A 16,736-nucleotide genomic window follows, 5' to 3' on the forward strand; every position below is an offset into this window, starting at 1 on the left:
GTCCTCTTGTTGACAATGCTACCCCAAGTATGTCAAGGAAAGTATGTCAAGCAGACAACTCTTTTTCTTCCCTGCCCCCACCCCGTAATCTAGTCAGATACTGGCAGAGATGAAGGAATCATTTCCTCATTTCCTAATGCCTTTTGATGAAATTCTCAGGAAGATTGTTTCTCCACATGGAGAATATGGCTGTATGTAACCATCCTTTTTGAAAAAATAGAAGCACATTGTGCAAGTTCTCTGGCAGGAAATTCTACCATCAGGCAATAGGGGAGGTAGCGGGGAGTGAGAAGTTGTACAAGATTACAGGCTGTAGACTTTGCCATCAGTCTTAATGCAAAATTCACATTTCAAAAATTATCAGATTTAAAATACATGCAGTTGAAATGAGGCAAGTAAAGACATAATTTAAACATTGCAGTACAATTTTATTAATTTAACATGGAGGGCAGATGCTACTTGCATACTGGGACTGTAACTACGTCCATCAAGAGGGTTACAGAAACCCCACCATATACTATTGCACATTCCTTTTTTAGTCAGCCCTGCAATTCCATTCTCTCTTCTGAATTAACTCGTTCTGCTTTACTCTGTGCCCTTCTTGCAAAGCAAATGGAAATTATCAGAGGGAGGAAGCGAGGTCTGCATAAACATAAGGGAGCACCAGTGGAAGCTCTTATCTCCTTCAGTTTTGGGAACTGTGTGTTTTACCCTCTATCTTCTGTGGTCACACACTGCAAGTTGTGGCAAACTGAACTGCAAATACAGCTTTGAAGTTGTATTCCTCTTAACTGAACTATGGCTCCCAGAAGCTGCAATGAAAAAACTCAAACCAAATCAAACTAAAACATCAAGCTGCTGCTAATTTAGCCTCTAGAAGAAAAACAGGTGATCAGTCAGCCCCGCAACACCTAAAGCATGCAGCTCATATGTCACAGAGACAACAGGAGGAGCAGGAAGCCCTGGAGACCTGGACAAAGGCATGTATGGATGGAGGCAGTGATGAGAGGTGCCAGACAGCTATTATTTTCTTTTGGCTTGGCAAAGTAAAGCAAAGACTGTGTGGATGAAGAAAGGCCCACCGCTGTGTTCTTGGGAGTATGCTTCTCTGTTCCTCTTGATCTTTCCTCTGTCCAGCCAAGTTTTCCATCTGGTGACATACACAGGCAGGATGGTATTTTTTCCTGAAAACAACTAAATTATATTCTTTCATACTAATTTTAAAAAGTAACAGTATCCTGTACAAGTCTGTGAAATGCAATGTTGAACAGTACTGCTTTTTCAACATGGAAAGTTCAAACCATGTTTAGTAACCTGTTGTTTTGGTTTTTTCCCAGTTCTCTGCAGGCATTCGATTTTCTGTTCAGCATTTTGAAAATGCAGATTTCAGCATCAATTTTGAGCTGCAAATAAAAAGGTTAGATGTTTTATTAAGAGTATGGTTATTTAAGTTCTGAATTCCTGTTGATATCTGAAGTTTAATATATAAGAAGGTCACTCTAACTCTTCAGTGTTGGTATATATTTCATGGGCTTTCCTATGGTAGCTTTCTTCAGGAGGATTTGTAGAGTTGGAGCCTTGTTAGCTTTTAGCAAAATCACTCTTAGAGTTATTCTGAGGATTTTATTTTGTTAAAATTCAGGGTAACTGGTTTTGTTCAGTGGTCCAAGGATCTTCTACAGATTTGCACTTTGTTCTCCACTTCAGGATTAATGAACAGTGATCACTTTGTAACAAAGTTCTGTATTTAAAAACATACCATACCCCAAAAAAAAAGATATGCCACTTATTCATGACAATTTAGAAAATAGAAGGAGAGCAGTTAAAATCTGCTTAACAGATTTACTGGCATGAAGAGAGAAAACTGTTTCAGTTTGATGCAGGTTGTGCTGGTTTTGGCTGGGGAAGAGTTAATTTTCTTCGTAATAGCTATTATGAGGCTGTGTTTTGGATTTGTGCTGGGAACAGTGTTTGTGCTGGAAACAAGGATGTTTTAGTTACTGCTGAGCAGTGCTTACACAGAGTCAAGGCCTTTTCTGCTTCTCACACCACCCCACCAGTGAGGAGACTGGGGGTGCACAAGAAGTTGGGAGGGGACACAGCCGGGACAGCTGACCCCAACTGACCAAAGGGGTATTCTATACCATATGATGTCATGCTCAGCATATAAACTAGGGGGAAAAATGGCTGGGAGACCGCTGCTTGGGGACAGGCTGGGCATTTGTCAGAGCGTGGTGAGCAATTGTTTTCATTTGCATCACTTATCTATCTTGGGTTTTATTTCTCCTTTTTTTGTTATTTTCCTTTTCATTACAATTGTTGTTGTTGTTATTATTACTTTATTTCATTTATTAAACTGTTCTTATCTCAACCCACGAGCTTTCTCACTTTTACTCTTCTGATTCTCTCCCCCATCCCACCGGGGCAGGGGGGAAGTGAGCGAGCGGCTGCATAGTGCTTAGTTGCCAGCTGTGGTTAAACCATGACACAAACGAACCTTTGTCATTTTTCCATTATTTTCCTCCACAGTTGTGGGGCTGAAATATTACTGCTGGAGAATCTTCTGGTTTATGCTGAACAGTACTTCCTCCATAGGGACAAAAAAGCACAGGACGGGCTGGGTGGCAGGGCTTCTGCTCCATCTGTCCTCATCAAATACACTAGAGTTCTTGATGGGGCCCTCCCTGCCCCACACACAGAGACTTAATTGCTAATGTCTGGCCTTTAATGAGGGCCTTGATCATGTTCACTATGGTAAATAACTGAGACATTTAAAATGTTTAAGTCATGTTTCCAGAATGTAACCCTTGAAGAAAAGGACATGAAGAAACTCAGGAAGGGCACAGCAATGCCACAGAAGACAATGAGGTGCCTGGTCAGGCCTCAGCCCTCTCCCAGGGGTCTAGTTGGTGAGCTGGACACCATGCAAACCTGGGCAGGGGCTCCTCCAGAGAGAGATACAAGATACAACATCTAGCTTGTAGGTCTGCTGTCCATACCACTGTTCACTGTCAGGTCATTAATGCAAGCAATACAGTTTTAAATGAGTATCAGAGGCTCTCGTCACTACCTTTTTCATGCTATGAAATTAGGGAGGTTCAGAGCTTTTTGGGTAGTTAGATCTTTCTAGGTAATAACAGTTGAGGGTAGGTCACTTTTGTAGAAAAAGTGACAAGGCTTTACTGAGGAATAAGTCCGAACTTCAGGAGATAGCAACATCTCATGCTTCCTCCATGAGTGTGACTCACTAAAATGTAAAGGGAGGAAATCTGCTGGGCTACCAAAAAGGACAGTTTCCACAAACTGGTGTCAAAATGCTGAAGAGCACCCAGCTACTTAAAATAAGAAAAAGTAAAGCTTCCTGCATAGGGAATGTACCCTATGGATAAAACTCACTGCTTTGTACATTCCTTCTCAAGCAGCACTACAGTTTGTGCATTTCAATGTCCTTAGTGAACAGGTAAAATAATCTTAAAAGAAAAAGGAAACAGAAATTCATAAGGCAGAAAGAGGAAATTACCTAAATGGAAGGAAAGGGACGCGGAGAGCATGCCTGAATTTGTGTCCTGGTCTGAGTTATTCAAAAGAGAGACCTTTAATTTGCTCCAAAACATCAAGTGGAAAATAAATATTTTGGTTTGCAAGACTGAAGTTCATTACTTATAGGAAACAAGCAAGAGGCTGAGTAGTGTCTTGAAATCTGATTCCTTTTCTGATGTGGATTTTGCTAGGCAATTATATACCCCTTAGAAAAGGAGATGTCCTGGCACTTTTATTTAAACTATTTTCTTCTCTACAAAATACCATAAAGCACAAACAAGATTTGAATACCAAATATATACGATCAAAATCTGTATTTTTAACTCTATGGAAAGTAGTACCATTATACAAATTGGAGAGCAGCTGATTCTAACAAATTAGTGGTAAAATCATTTTTATACTTTAAGCAATTTTTGTACTTTTATACTCAAAGCAATGGGTATAGAGGATTACATCAAAAGTTCAAATGATGTTTGAGGGGAAACTGCATTAGTTTACAAACAAATTAGAGCTGCTCCTAATTTTAGCAATCTGTAACCAGAAAGCCTGGATCAAAGCAGTATTGCCCTTTACTCCTCAGGAGTCAGTCGCTGGGAATGCTGGCCTCCTCTGAATGTTTCCATTTGACTGATGCTACCCAGATGTGATAGCAGTAAACTGTGACAGCAATTGAAACTTAGTCTCCATGAAGCAAGGAAGTACTTCCACACTTGCCTGAAAAAAAACCTCCAAGCTTAGTATCATTATCTCGTAATTAAATAAATTCTAAGTCTGTAATTATTTATTTTCACTATCTACATGAATTTGAACCTGCAAACCTTTCTTTACATGAATGGGTTATAGTCATAGGAATGGCCTTTTGAAGTAAGAGAAACTACCTTTACTATTAAGGATTTGCAATAAGAAAAGACAATAAAATGAGTGAGAACACTAGGCTTTAAACATAGGGATCTGTTTTCACTGCTAAGTGGGATTAAGAGTGGTAAACACTCTCTGGATAGGGGAGGGGAGAACATAGGAAGGGTAAAGAAACAGTTTATTTTAGTTCTTGTTCTTCAAAGACTCTGTCATGCAGAAGTCACAGGTTTGGAGAGTCATAAAAGCAAATTTTATTATAACAAAGCCTATCTTGTTAATTAACCCTGTCTTCCTCCAATACATGAAACACCCTTGTGTTCTATTAAGATACTGCTATCCATAGAGATAGCCAAATTGAACAAGGAAATTTACATTATATTCTGAGCTAATTAAATTTGTGTCATCATGTTCACACATAGGATTCTTTAGAGGAAGCTTGAGTTGATTATATTATTAAATATGTGATTACGTGATGAGCTCAAATAATATCAAACTTAAATACCAGTGTCCTACAAGACTGAAGAGTGGCAATAGCAAGCCCATGCTGTAGTACGTCCAATGGCATTGCTTCCTAATTGTAGGCCTTGTGGCATTCAGTGCTGTATCTGTAACAATCTCGAATTCTGCTAAATAACCTTTTTTAACCCTTGTACATATCTTTTCCAGTTCTAACAAGATTAATCCCACCAGCAATTTAGTTAACCTCCATATCAACATCAGTGCTGTGGCTCAAGTACAGATCAGAGGGTAAGTATTCAACCATTTTAATTCATAATGATAACTGTTTTTTGTATTGAATCTTTCCACATGTAATAATCCCATGTAGTGAATCTTTTGACATATTATAATCCCAAATGCTTTATCCACCAAGAACACCTGAGAATTCCCAGGGAGTCTCACCTCTGCAAGCCTTGCAGGATGGAGCTACTACGAACTTACCAGGTCATGTAGGGCAGGACTGCCCTCATGGACTCCAGTAAACTTACTGAGTGTCTGTGCAAATGCAGCACACTGTAGAACCCCACATTGTAGTAACACCAGGTAGATCCAACATTTTATTTGGGCATTCAAATTGTATATGGATGTTACTAGTACAAAATGCATGTTCATACGCGTAGGTCTGCTTGTACAACCACTTAGGCACAGTGGTTATACAGACTATACAGTGGGTATATAGACTATATACATAGTCTGAATACCAAAGCAGAATATGCTGCTTTTATGACTGGAATGATGAAACACATTATGGCAAGGCATATACTAATAGAGAGCAGAGTGAGGCCTTTGGAGAAAGGATGAATAAGGAATGAGCTATGACAAGAGGTCAAGCAGCTACTACTGTAGGATTCTTACATTTCTGTCTGAAGGAGGTGCCTGTCCACTGACACAAGGGATACCGAAACTAAACAAGCACAGGATATGCTCAAAGATCATTATTTCTATCTCTATTTGCACATACAGCTTGGTTTCGGAAACTATAAAATGCAATTAGGTGATAAGACTCTCGGACTACCCTATAAAATCTTGGAACTAGACTTCCATCCTGGCATCCTGGAGGAAGTTGGCAAGGTGTTCTTCTAAAGCCCAAAATGCTTTTTGTCTGGGATCTCAGATTTCCTACATCTCCTCTTCTCAAACTACAGCTCTGGACCTTAACCATTCTCAGCTCTGCAAGGGGACAACAGGAGGTAGATAGCCCGGCTTCACTCCTACAGTCAGGCCATGAGGCCTGGCTGATGCAAGAGGGGTAGATGTCTCTTAGATTATGTACCTCAAGGGGCTACCTTAGCTGTAAATAAACAAAAATGCATTTATTTATGCTTTTATGGATTTATAAAAATCCATTTATTGTTATCACTTCTGAGACAATATTTTGACTACCTAGTGCCAGCAGAGAGTCCAATCATTTTGGTGATCACAGAGATAATTTCTTCTGCTCTAATATTCAATCTAAATCGGAGAGATTTTTAAAGTCTTTTTAATCACATTTTGTAAGTGTTTTCCAGGTTAAGACGACTAACCCTAAGGCTAGACTTAGATGGAAAAAACAGGACTGACACTTAAAGACTGTGTGGATATATGTTAATGCTTATATTTCTGAAAAGGAGCAGTTGAAAGACTACATGTTTAACAAGAACAGAAATGAGAGTGGTGATCTAGGGAAATGAGCTGGATAGGAAGAGAGGTGAACAATACAAAATGAGGATGAAGGTCACACAGAAAGAGAAGTAGAGGCTGAGGAAATAAGAATGAAAAGGGTTAGTTGGTGGGCTGCAGGTGTGTGAGAAAATGTTGGGAGCCAGCAACTGCTAGATGTTGCCATGGGTGGACACCCAGGTTAAGGATTGGCTGGAGTTTCAGTGCATCAGTTAAATGGTTATGGATACATACATGAACGAGACTTCTCAGTAAGGGCTGCTTCCAGTGCTGTGGATTCTGTTTTCTTCAGTGAGGTTGCTCATCACTTTCGTAGAAAAATCTTACAAACTTTTTGTATTCTTCGCAAACTTTTTGGAAATTTTTTGCCTCCATCATGTTCTTTCTGTGCCACAGCGTGTTCTTTTTAATGAAAAGTTCTGTAACAGCTAAATAGATAGACACCAAAAAATGACGAAAACATCCTCAGTTCTTAAAAAGAGCATGCCCACAAGTGGAAAAAGTGACTTGAATTGCTGCCTGCAGTGCTAAGAAACAGGTCATTAAATACAAAGGAATTACTTAATTGAATGACTTCCAATTCCTTTCCTCTTAAGTCTTTTAGTTTTCTGATTAGCTATAGCATGCATGTACAAAGGAAAATTCCCAAATGCTTTGTTGACAGATTTTGCTAATTACTCAGAGATGCTAAAGCATACAGCTCCAAGGGAACTATTTGCTCACAATTTCCTAGATAAAAATAAAAGAGAGACTGTGACCACATTTGGACTGGAAAATATCTTGCATTGGTTTCCCTACTGCTCTGCACAGAGTTGCATGAAGTGGGACTGGAATCATTGTACATTTACTGAGGAGAAGTAAGTAGTTATCAAATTGTGCGTATGCATACATGCATGTATACTTGCACAGTGGACCCATGCAAATACTGCTTTTGTGAGAAAGGAAGAAATATTCTTCAATATCCTATTCAAAAGAAATTTAAGATAACTCCTTCGATAGGTCATTCAATAAGCAGTTGCTCTGATTAACTGAGATTTGATTATTCTGCTTACCTTTTTTTCCTATAAAAATTTAAGAGTTTTATAATTGTAATTGTTATTTCCCACTGCTGAAAGAGCACTAGAAGAATGAGGGGTTCAGGAAGGAAGTAATTTGGACTGGGAGAATTCTTATTGTATATCCCACATAAGCATTTTCCGTAGAACATGCTTCCTTTATCTTACTTTTCAGTGCTCTTGTTTGACTGATTATTGTCACCTAAAAGTCTGCGAAAAATCCTCATCTAATAAATCATTCAGATGTTAAGAATATTCTCAGTTAAATGCAAAATAAAATAGTCAAAAGAGAGGATTTCTGTTTAATTTGACCTGATCTTGCTACTTTCATGTCAATAGCAGAAGTCCTCAAAATAACTGTAAAATCTGTTAAAATAAATGTTCCTATATACTTTACGATTGAATGTCTACATTTACACTTTGTAATTCTGTGTATCAGGAAAACACTGCACAGGGAGTGTAATAGAAAACACTGGGTTTTGAAACCTCATGCCTGCTTCTTTTTCTCTAAATACACTTTCTGGTTTGCAATTTTTTGTGGTAGCTTAAGGGTCTCTGTGTCTTGGCTTTTGTAACAACACAGGAAAGTTCCTATTCTCCAACAACAATTAATAATTCTTACTGGAAACAAGGCCATTTGTGAAATATAACAAGTTAGGCTAAGTACCTCATCTGAAACAACTTTTTAATGAATATGTTTCGTTTCCTTTATTGTTTGGTTTGGCTTGTAAATTTGTCCTCTGGCATACTTGTTAGTACAAACTGCTGGTCTTTTGAAGTCTGGGGAAGTATTTAGAGTCAGCAGGATACTCCAGGATACCCTAAATTTCATGAAGAGTTGTACTTTAGCTGGATGGTGTTAAGCTGTTCTTCTGTGGGATCCCTTGCTGCTTTGAGAAGCTGTATTCTGTAGAAAAGTTTCTATCAGACATTTCATTCATTGTATATGACATAAGAGCTGGAAGCAAGAACAGTTTGTCTCTTCCTAAAGTATTTTAAAAATGTCGGCATTTGCAACAAACACATCCAGTCTTCTGTTCTCTTCTTCAAGGGGCAATCTGCAGTGGTGATTTCTCTGTTTAGACTCAAGGGAAAGTGAATTAACATCGGTGAATAGAAGTCCATTATTTTAGTCAAATGTTACAGTCTGAAAAAAACTCATTAGCTATTCTTTTTTAACAGTTTTCTGTCAGCAAAATTCCAGCTTTGGCAGAACAAGCATTGAAATTTTATGGCTCTTCTTTAAGCTAAAGATTCTGGAAACCAGCAGAACTGAGTGAGAGTTGACCTGTATAAAGAAAGGGTAATACTTACCATTTTAGCACCAAGGGCTACTTTCAGTACTAGCAGATGACAGATGTCTGTGCCAGAACTCACCTACCATGCTAAAAGAAATTCTTGGGATCTGACTTCCCAACTTCTCAACAACTGAGTAAGATTAAAGTTAGCGTCTGAATGGGATCCCTCCAAGGAACTTCCATCTTTTATGGGAAATAAAATGCTTGCGATTCAAATAGAAATGTTAACAGAAGACTACTTGGTCCTTTCTTGAGGTCAGACAATGAAGGAAAGGAAAAATAAAATAGACAGAAAGAAAGATGTCAAATATTAAGTCACTGTTTCCTTCATTTATGTTTGATTTACATGTTGCAAGTTGCAACAGTGTTTCAGGGGATGCCTTAGCTGCCACTTCGTTTGCAAAGCAAATGGAAAGCCTGGAGCACTGTTTCAGGCTCTAATCCTGAATTCAGTTTCTTGATACACCAATTTCCATTGTGGCTTTATAGAAGTCACAGTACCTCAGTTTGCCACCTGTAGAATGAGACAGACTACTTTGCAAGGTTTTTTAAAGGAATGATAACAGAGGTTATAAGGAATTTGCAGTCAGAACACTTAAATAAATATCTAAATATGTAATGCAGGGAAGGAAGATGCATAGCATTAAACATCTACAGGCTTTAGGTGGAAATGAGAAAATAAATTTATTTACATATCATTGATCTAGTTTTGTGGATAATGTATTCAGATATCTTATCAGTGAGAATGATGTAAATGCCTGACAGACTGCATTCATTTCTCCAATAAAAGAAAGAGTCACTCCCTTGTCCGGAAAGGCCCATTTATCAGGGGTAGTATGAAACTAAATGCACACCCTCAGTAGTCTGTAAAGACTGGCTAGTACTTTATGGAAGCATTGTATTGTTCACCTCACCTAATTCTAAAGAATGTGCCCAAATAAAATGCCTTTAAGGGCTCAGGTTTCTATAGCGGTCTTAATTTTTTTCTAAAATTAATGCGGCTGATCACTGGTAACAGTTACTGTTTTAACCTGTTTTATATATTGCAGAGTGTCTCACCCCCCAACAATTATTTTGCCACTTCACAACTGGGAACCCAAAGATGAACCTACAAAAGAAGAAGAACTTGGTCCTTTAGTAGAACACATCTATGAGGTAAAAATGATATATGTTGGCACAAGACCTCATGCTGCTCCCATTGAAATCCTGATGAATTTGGTTTATTGTATTTATCTGCAACTAGATAGAGCCACAAATGTAAATATTCTGACTTTAGCACATGACCCAAGTTTAATCTGGGAATTCACAACCCCAGTATCTGTTCATGTTAGTGGAGGAGATATTTTTAAGTTAAACTCCTGGTTTAAGCTAGGAGTCTGCCTTTGACATTTAAGGGATCTATAAACATTTTGGGTGTTTGACAAGAATTAAAAACAGTGCTTAAAAGCTCATTACAATCAATGCCAAATATTTTCAGTTATTTGACTGGTTTCTCATTAAAAGCTGTGAGTGTTGTGCGCAGGAAAACATATGTTTCCTTTAACATTTAGCTAACTGAAAGAAAACTGTAGACATACATGTAACTTGTTACCTCATTGCTCAGAAAATGTTCTGTTGAAAATAACTCTTAATCATAGAATAGAATGATTTGGGTTGGAAGGGACCTTAAAGATCATCCATCACAGAATCACTAAGGTTGGAAAAGACCTGTAAGATCATCAAGTCCAACCATAAAAAAAAAAAAAAAAAACAAAAAACCCAAACCCCCCCAAAAAAACCCAAACCAAAACCACCCACAAACCACAAAATACATCACAACCCACACCAAAACAACCCACCCACACCACACAGCACCATGCCCATCAAGCCACATCCCACAATGCCACATCGACACGCTCCTTGAATACCTAAGTATTCTAGTTCCAACCCCCCTGCCATGGGCAGGGACACTTTCTACTAGACCAGGTTGCTCAAAGCCCTGTCCAACCTGGCCTTGAACACTTCCAGGATTGGGGCATCCACAACTTCTCCAGGCAACCTGTTCCAGTGCCTCACCACCCTCATGGTGTTTGAAGTATACATATTTCTACCTTGTATTGTTCTTGGGTTTTTTCTACAGATGATTCATCAATTAAAACAGAAGAGTTCAGGTTAGAAAAAAATGCATTGAGTGAACTACATCGAATATAGGCCATCTTTGGAATCTGATGGATGACCTTTATTCTAGGGGGTAAAACAGAGTGCTTCACAGATGGTTATAATTCACAAGCTAGCACTCAAGAAAATATAAGCAACTGAGCTTAATCAGCAGTGTAAGATTACAATTTGCATAACTAATACTAAACTATAATGAATCAGACTGTAAAATACAAAATATTATTTGTGAATTCCTCATCTTAACACATTTCTCTAAATTGAAAAATCTCTAACAAATCTTCCTGTCTCAAGTATTTGGGCTGTTTGTGGAACTATATATGTGTCTTCAAATGAATTAAAATAGTTACAGTGATTAGTTACAGTGATTAAAGAAACTGCTTTCATGGTTTATTGATATCAGCAAAGCATAAAAAAGGCCAAACGCCCACCCAAAAACCCTTTACTAAGGAAGATGTAGGATTGAAAGTCGGTTTTACTTAGTTCTAAATAAAGCTAGTCAGTCACAAAAATTCTACGCATTTAAAAAAAGGAGGTTCTCACATCTCTAGAAACTTTGAGTAAAGCTCCATGGTGTTCTGCTTCCTTAACTCTCATGCCCAGTGTTAACACATATCCAAACTTCCTGGGGTCATCAGATATTTTCAAATTGTAAACCGATATAAGAAAACTATTTTAATAGCCCAGATTTTTAAATTTCTGTTATTTCTATCTTTACATATTTTTCCAGAACAGAACAATGTCCTGGCATGTTACTTTCGGAAAACTAGTTCCTTTTTTTCTTTTGGAGAAATTTGAACTGAGAAGTGTTGAAAATAGAGTTCTTTTAACCACAAAAACTAGTTTAAGCTCTGCTATACCTTCTATTCCTGCACCCTGAAATGTGATTCTTTTGTGTCCTGAAGTTTCAGCTACTATTTTCAAGTATGTTCTGTTAAGGTTCATTGTATACATTTGTGTAGTGTATTTTGCTAGTGTGTTTTGGTTTGGGTTTTTTATCCTTTGTTAGGTAATTTCAGCTTTTTCATATGGAGGAAAAAATGGGAAAGCTGATGGACTTCTTGAATACAGACTCAGACAAAAAAGGTTGTTCTCCCAGATTTGCCACTGGCTTTGTGACTAACATGAAGAGGTTTTTTTCCCCTACCTGCCACAGATTCTCCATCAACAAAATGATATTAAAAATCTATACATCTTTCCCAAAGTACTTCAAGGCTATGGACACTAAGAATTTTAGAATGTCTAAGTGGTGGTTGCTGTGTTTTCTGTTGTTACTTACTGCCTTGGAAAGTACTGATGATATTTGTTTGACAGGTGCACAATATAGGACCAAGTGCCATCAACAATACAGTTCTCCATGTCGGTTGGCCTGTGTCCAGTCGAGAAGAATTTCTTCTTTATATTCTTCATATCCAGACACATGGACCATTGCATTGTCAGACGAGCTCTCCTATTAATACAATGCAAATAAAGGTAAGTCAGGCCCTTTTATTTCCATCCCTGTCTTCATTTTGTTTGATTTTTTTTTCTGCCTGCACTTCATAATGGGATGGAGCTTTTGGGGAATTTTTCACGATGACCCTGAGATAATTTTCCTGGGTGAGAAACAAGATATAGATAATCTATAATGTTTCTAGTGTGACAGTTGTGTTGCATGGTAAGTTTTTGATTTCTGTACTCTTAACAGAAAAATTTTGATTCAGTATCGCAGCACCAGATACAAGATAATTTTTTAATGGAAATTTGCAGGGTTTTCCTTCAGGGTCATTTTTAACATGGCTTTGAATAGATGACAAAAAATTTTTCAGTTCTCATGGGACCCTGAAAATTCTTGTGTCCTAAGGAGTACATTAATTCAGAAAGTCATCTGTACAGCAGTGCTTAGCAGATGAACTCCCAAAGGTGACGTAAACCTTTATTATGTCAAGAGATGCACATAGCTCTTCAGTTGAGTGATACAACCTAGCATTGGTTTGTTTATCAAAAGGTTTTATATCTGAACCTGTTAGCAGTGGGGAAAATCCTTTATAGCACAATAATGCAATATCATTAATTTGAAAGAGATGAACTTCTCAAAGCTGTTTATTTAATAGACAGCAGACAGCCACCAGGTATTGTAGCATTAAGTATTTTTACAGGGTGTAACACAATTTTACGTTTTTATTCCAATACAAATAATTTACAGCTAATTTGTATGGTGATTTGATTTTTTAGGATCATAAGCTAATTCAGGTTGGAAGAGACCTCGGGAGTACTCTGATCCAACATCCTGCTCAAGCAGGGTCAGCTGTGAGATCAGACTAGGTAGTTCAGGACTTTATCCAACCTGGTCTTTAAAACATCCAGGGACAGAGACTGCAAAACCTCTCTGGGCTTCTTGATTGTCCTTACAGGGAAAGGTTTTTCCCTACATCCAGTCTGAACCTCTCTTGTTTCAACTTATGCCTGTTGCCTGTCATCATCCCACCATGCACCTCTGTGAAAAGCCCGGCTCTATTTTTGCAATAACCTTCTCCCTCCGACAGCTTCGGTCCCCCCCAAAGCTTTCTCATCTCTGGGCTGAAGAAGCATTGGTCCCTCAGCCTCTCCCTGCAGGACAAGTGCTCCAGCCCTGAGTATCCCTGGGGGCCTTCCACTGAACTCATTCCAGTATATTGTTCTCTGTCTTCTGCTGAGGCTCCAAAAATGGATGTTGTATCTACATGTGGTCTAATGAGTGCTAAGCAGAGGGGAGTAATCAATTCCTGAATGTACAGCCCAGGATTCTGTTGGCCCTCACTGCTGACAGGGCACACTGCTGGCTCATGTGCAGCTTAAGCCAGGTCTTTTTCTGCACAGCTGCTTCTTAGCCAGGCAGTCCTAAGCATGTTTTGTTGCCAGGGGCTATTTCCTTACACCAAGTGTATCATAAGATACATATTTTTTATATCATGTGCTATATTTTATATTATGGTTAAGTTCAACATAGTATGAGACAGTATAATCTGTAAAGTGGGAGTCATTTTAGAAGCCTATCTATTTTTTACCTGTCTTAAAGTGTTAATGATTTTAATTTTTCAAAGAACATACTTTGAATATCCTATAAAGCAAAACTATCAGGTGGAATTCTGCATGGAATGTACTCCAGAAATGGAAGTTTTCATGTATTGCCATTTGATTAAAGGGTTCATATAGTCTACAATTATTTTATGGTTTAATCAATATTAACTCATAAAAGTTACAACTTTGTCAGCAACATGACAGGTTTTTGGTTTTTCTACTTGGAAATTATTCTATAATTATTTTATTCATACCAGCAGAAAGGAAAAAATTCCCCTATCAATTTTTTCATAAGTGTTACTCCTAGCTATTGTTTGCTGTCCATATTGCTTCCCCTTCCATGGACATGATTCTTCTTTTATATCAGAGCTGGAGATCTCAGAGTCTTGAGGAAACACTAACAAGGGGAAGCCTAGTAGCGGCCTCCTCAGTAAAGTGTTGATATGCCAGTGTCTAAAAGCCTGTTTTAAGATCTATGTTTGTGATGGCAGATCCCCCCAAAAGAGCTTGGTTTGGCTCAAAGTCAGAAGGTTTAGCAAAACACAGCTCTACGTATTATCCCATCAAAACCTGGGTATCCAATTTATTAAGCATAACTGATTCCAGACACTTCTGGAGTAAACAACACTTCTCAAGTTTAACCAGTAGCCTGTTAAACATCTTGTGGGGAGAGCTGCATTCCAAATGCTAACAGTGCTATACGTCTTTGGCATACCAGGAGGGGTTTCAGTTCAGTACAGTGGATGAAAGTGGAGACATCTTTCTAGTGCAGGGGATTGCTCATGACCCCTGGAGCTACAAGACGAGTCTTTAGCTTAAAGAGACAGAACTACAATATATACTTACAAAAACATAGGAAAACTGATGTATACCAAATACATTATGTATAGATTTTTCTGTTTCACCCAGGAAGCCAGAGAAGGGTTAGGATTCCACCCTTTTATTTAGTTTCTCTAGAAAAAGAAAAAGGAGATGAGGGATAGGGAACTGAAGATAGAAAATGTTTCTATTTTGTACCCAAAACACAGCAAGTTTGGAAACAGAGAATTTTTTCTATTAATCTTTTCCACCCCATTTCTACCTACTTTTCCAAAGTGATGAGGAGCAAGAAGCTGAGCTGCTGCATTTCTATTTGCACGCCTATCAACTCAAAGCCACTGGTCAGATTAGGTTGCAAGTACATGAAAAGGAGTTCAGCATCCCTCCTCCCTAGCTGCTGTGGTCTGTTTCAAGTTTCAATTAAGAAGCTGAGGTGGGAGCATAACTGGCAGGTGGGCAGAGCTCCTGGGTAGAATAGTGCCACAGTTCTTAATGACATTTTCGGGCAATATATTTTTTTTTTTTTACTTTTTTGAGCTTGCTTTTCCTTCTCCTACTTGATAATGATTACATGTTACGTAAACAAGACTAAATTCTTGTGAGGCTTGTGTGAAAACTTCCTGTAATAATGAAATAATGGTTCATCTGTTTTAGCAAAATATGGCTTTAGATCCACAATCATTATTGGAAGAATTTAAACATCCTTTCCTTATTTCAGTTTTTCAAAGCACTGAACAGCATGAATACACAAATCAGGTTTCAAGTATGTAATGCTTATCTATTGCTTCAGATGGGACGGGGATACAGAGACAGCTTCCTTCAGGTTTTGTATAAACAGCAGGATGCCTGGCTCAAATTTCCGAATAAGGCTAAGGACAGTATATGCCTGGCTCTTCTTGGATTTCAGAACATAGGTCTCTTAGGGTGCTTGGGCATTTCCCCTTTGAAATGACTTAGATTGTTCAGTTTCAGTCAAAACAGTATATTCCTCCCCATTGCTGAATTTCTTTTCTTGTAGAAAGGTTTCCTTTGTGCTTTGTTGTTTCTTCCACAAAGATAAATCAAACCTCTGCACGCATGGGAAGACTCTTATTTAGGGACTTCTCCTTTTCTGTAGCTTATCTTTCTCTGAAGGCGAAGAGGGACGTGAAAGGATGATAAGGTTATGAATCTTGCAAAAGGTGTACAAAGGAGCAAAAGGACTGATCAAATATATGGAACAGACTCCCTTGCAGAAGAACTCATTACACTAGGATGCTTCAATCTAGAAAGGAGGCGACTATGCGCAAATATGATCCGCAAGATCAGAAGTGGCGGGCAGAGCGTGGGTGGGGATTGACTGCTCTCTGCCTATTCCTGCGTAGGAATGCAGTGTGTTCACAGGAATTGGAGCATCAAATGAAGCCTGTAGAGCCAGATTCAAAACAAGCAAAAGGAAGTAGTGGTTCATGCAACAGGTATTATATGTCGGGAACTTGTTGCCAAAGGAAGTAGTCAGGGTTAAAAGTTTACATGGTTTTAAGGTGAAACTGGACAAATTCACAAAAGAGAAGTCCAGTGAAGATTAATAAATGAATAAAAACTTCATGCAGATCAGGAAGTCCCTGAGCTGAAAACATTTGGAAGCTGAAAGGAGAGCGCATTGTGTATGCATGCCCTGTTCTTACTCTTCCTTCCACATCTGCTTAAAGACAGTGTTGATGAGAAGAGGGCTCAGCTAGATGGACCTTTGGACCGAGCCAGTATTCCTGATGAGTTGGTTTGGTTTTTTCCCCACACTACTGGCAAAAAATAGTTTTATGGAGCCAGTGGCTAT

The 16,736-nt window shown here is 38.4% G+C and overlaps 1 protein-coding gene across 1 annotated transcript in view; it reads left to right on the plus strand.

The window, feature by feature from the left end:
* Positions 1–16,736, plus strand: part of ITGA8 (integrin subunit alpha 8) — a 116,019-nt gene that overhangs the window by 70,836 nt on the left and 28,447 nt on the right. Inside the window, exons 22-25 of the mRNA XM_059818393.1 lie at positions 1,338–1,417; positions 5,065–5,145; positions 9,958–10,063; positions 12,377–12,535. Of these exons, the coding sequence (XP_059674376.1) occupies positions 1,338–1,417; positions 5,065–5,145; positions 9,958–10,063; positions 12,377–12,535 (426 nt within the window). The remainder of the gene's footprint in view (positions 1–1,337; positions 1,418–5,064; positions 5,146–9,957; positions 10,064–12,376; positions 12,536–16,736) is intronic.

The sequence above is a fragment of the Gavia stellata genome, chromosome 6 (genome assembly GCF_030936135.1).
Source record: "Gavia stellata isolate bGavSte3 chromosome 6, bGavSte3.hap2, whole genome shotgun sequence".
NCBI classification, from domain to species: domain Eukaryota; kingdom Metazoa; phylum Chordata; class Aves; order Gaviiformes; family Gaviidae; genus Gavia; species Gavia stellata.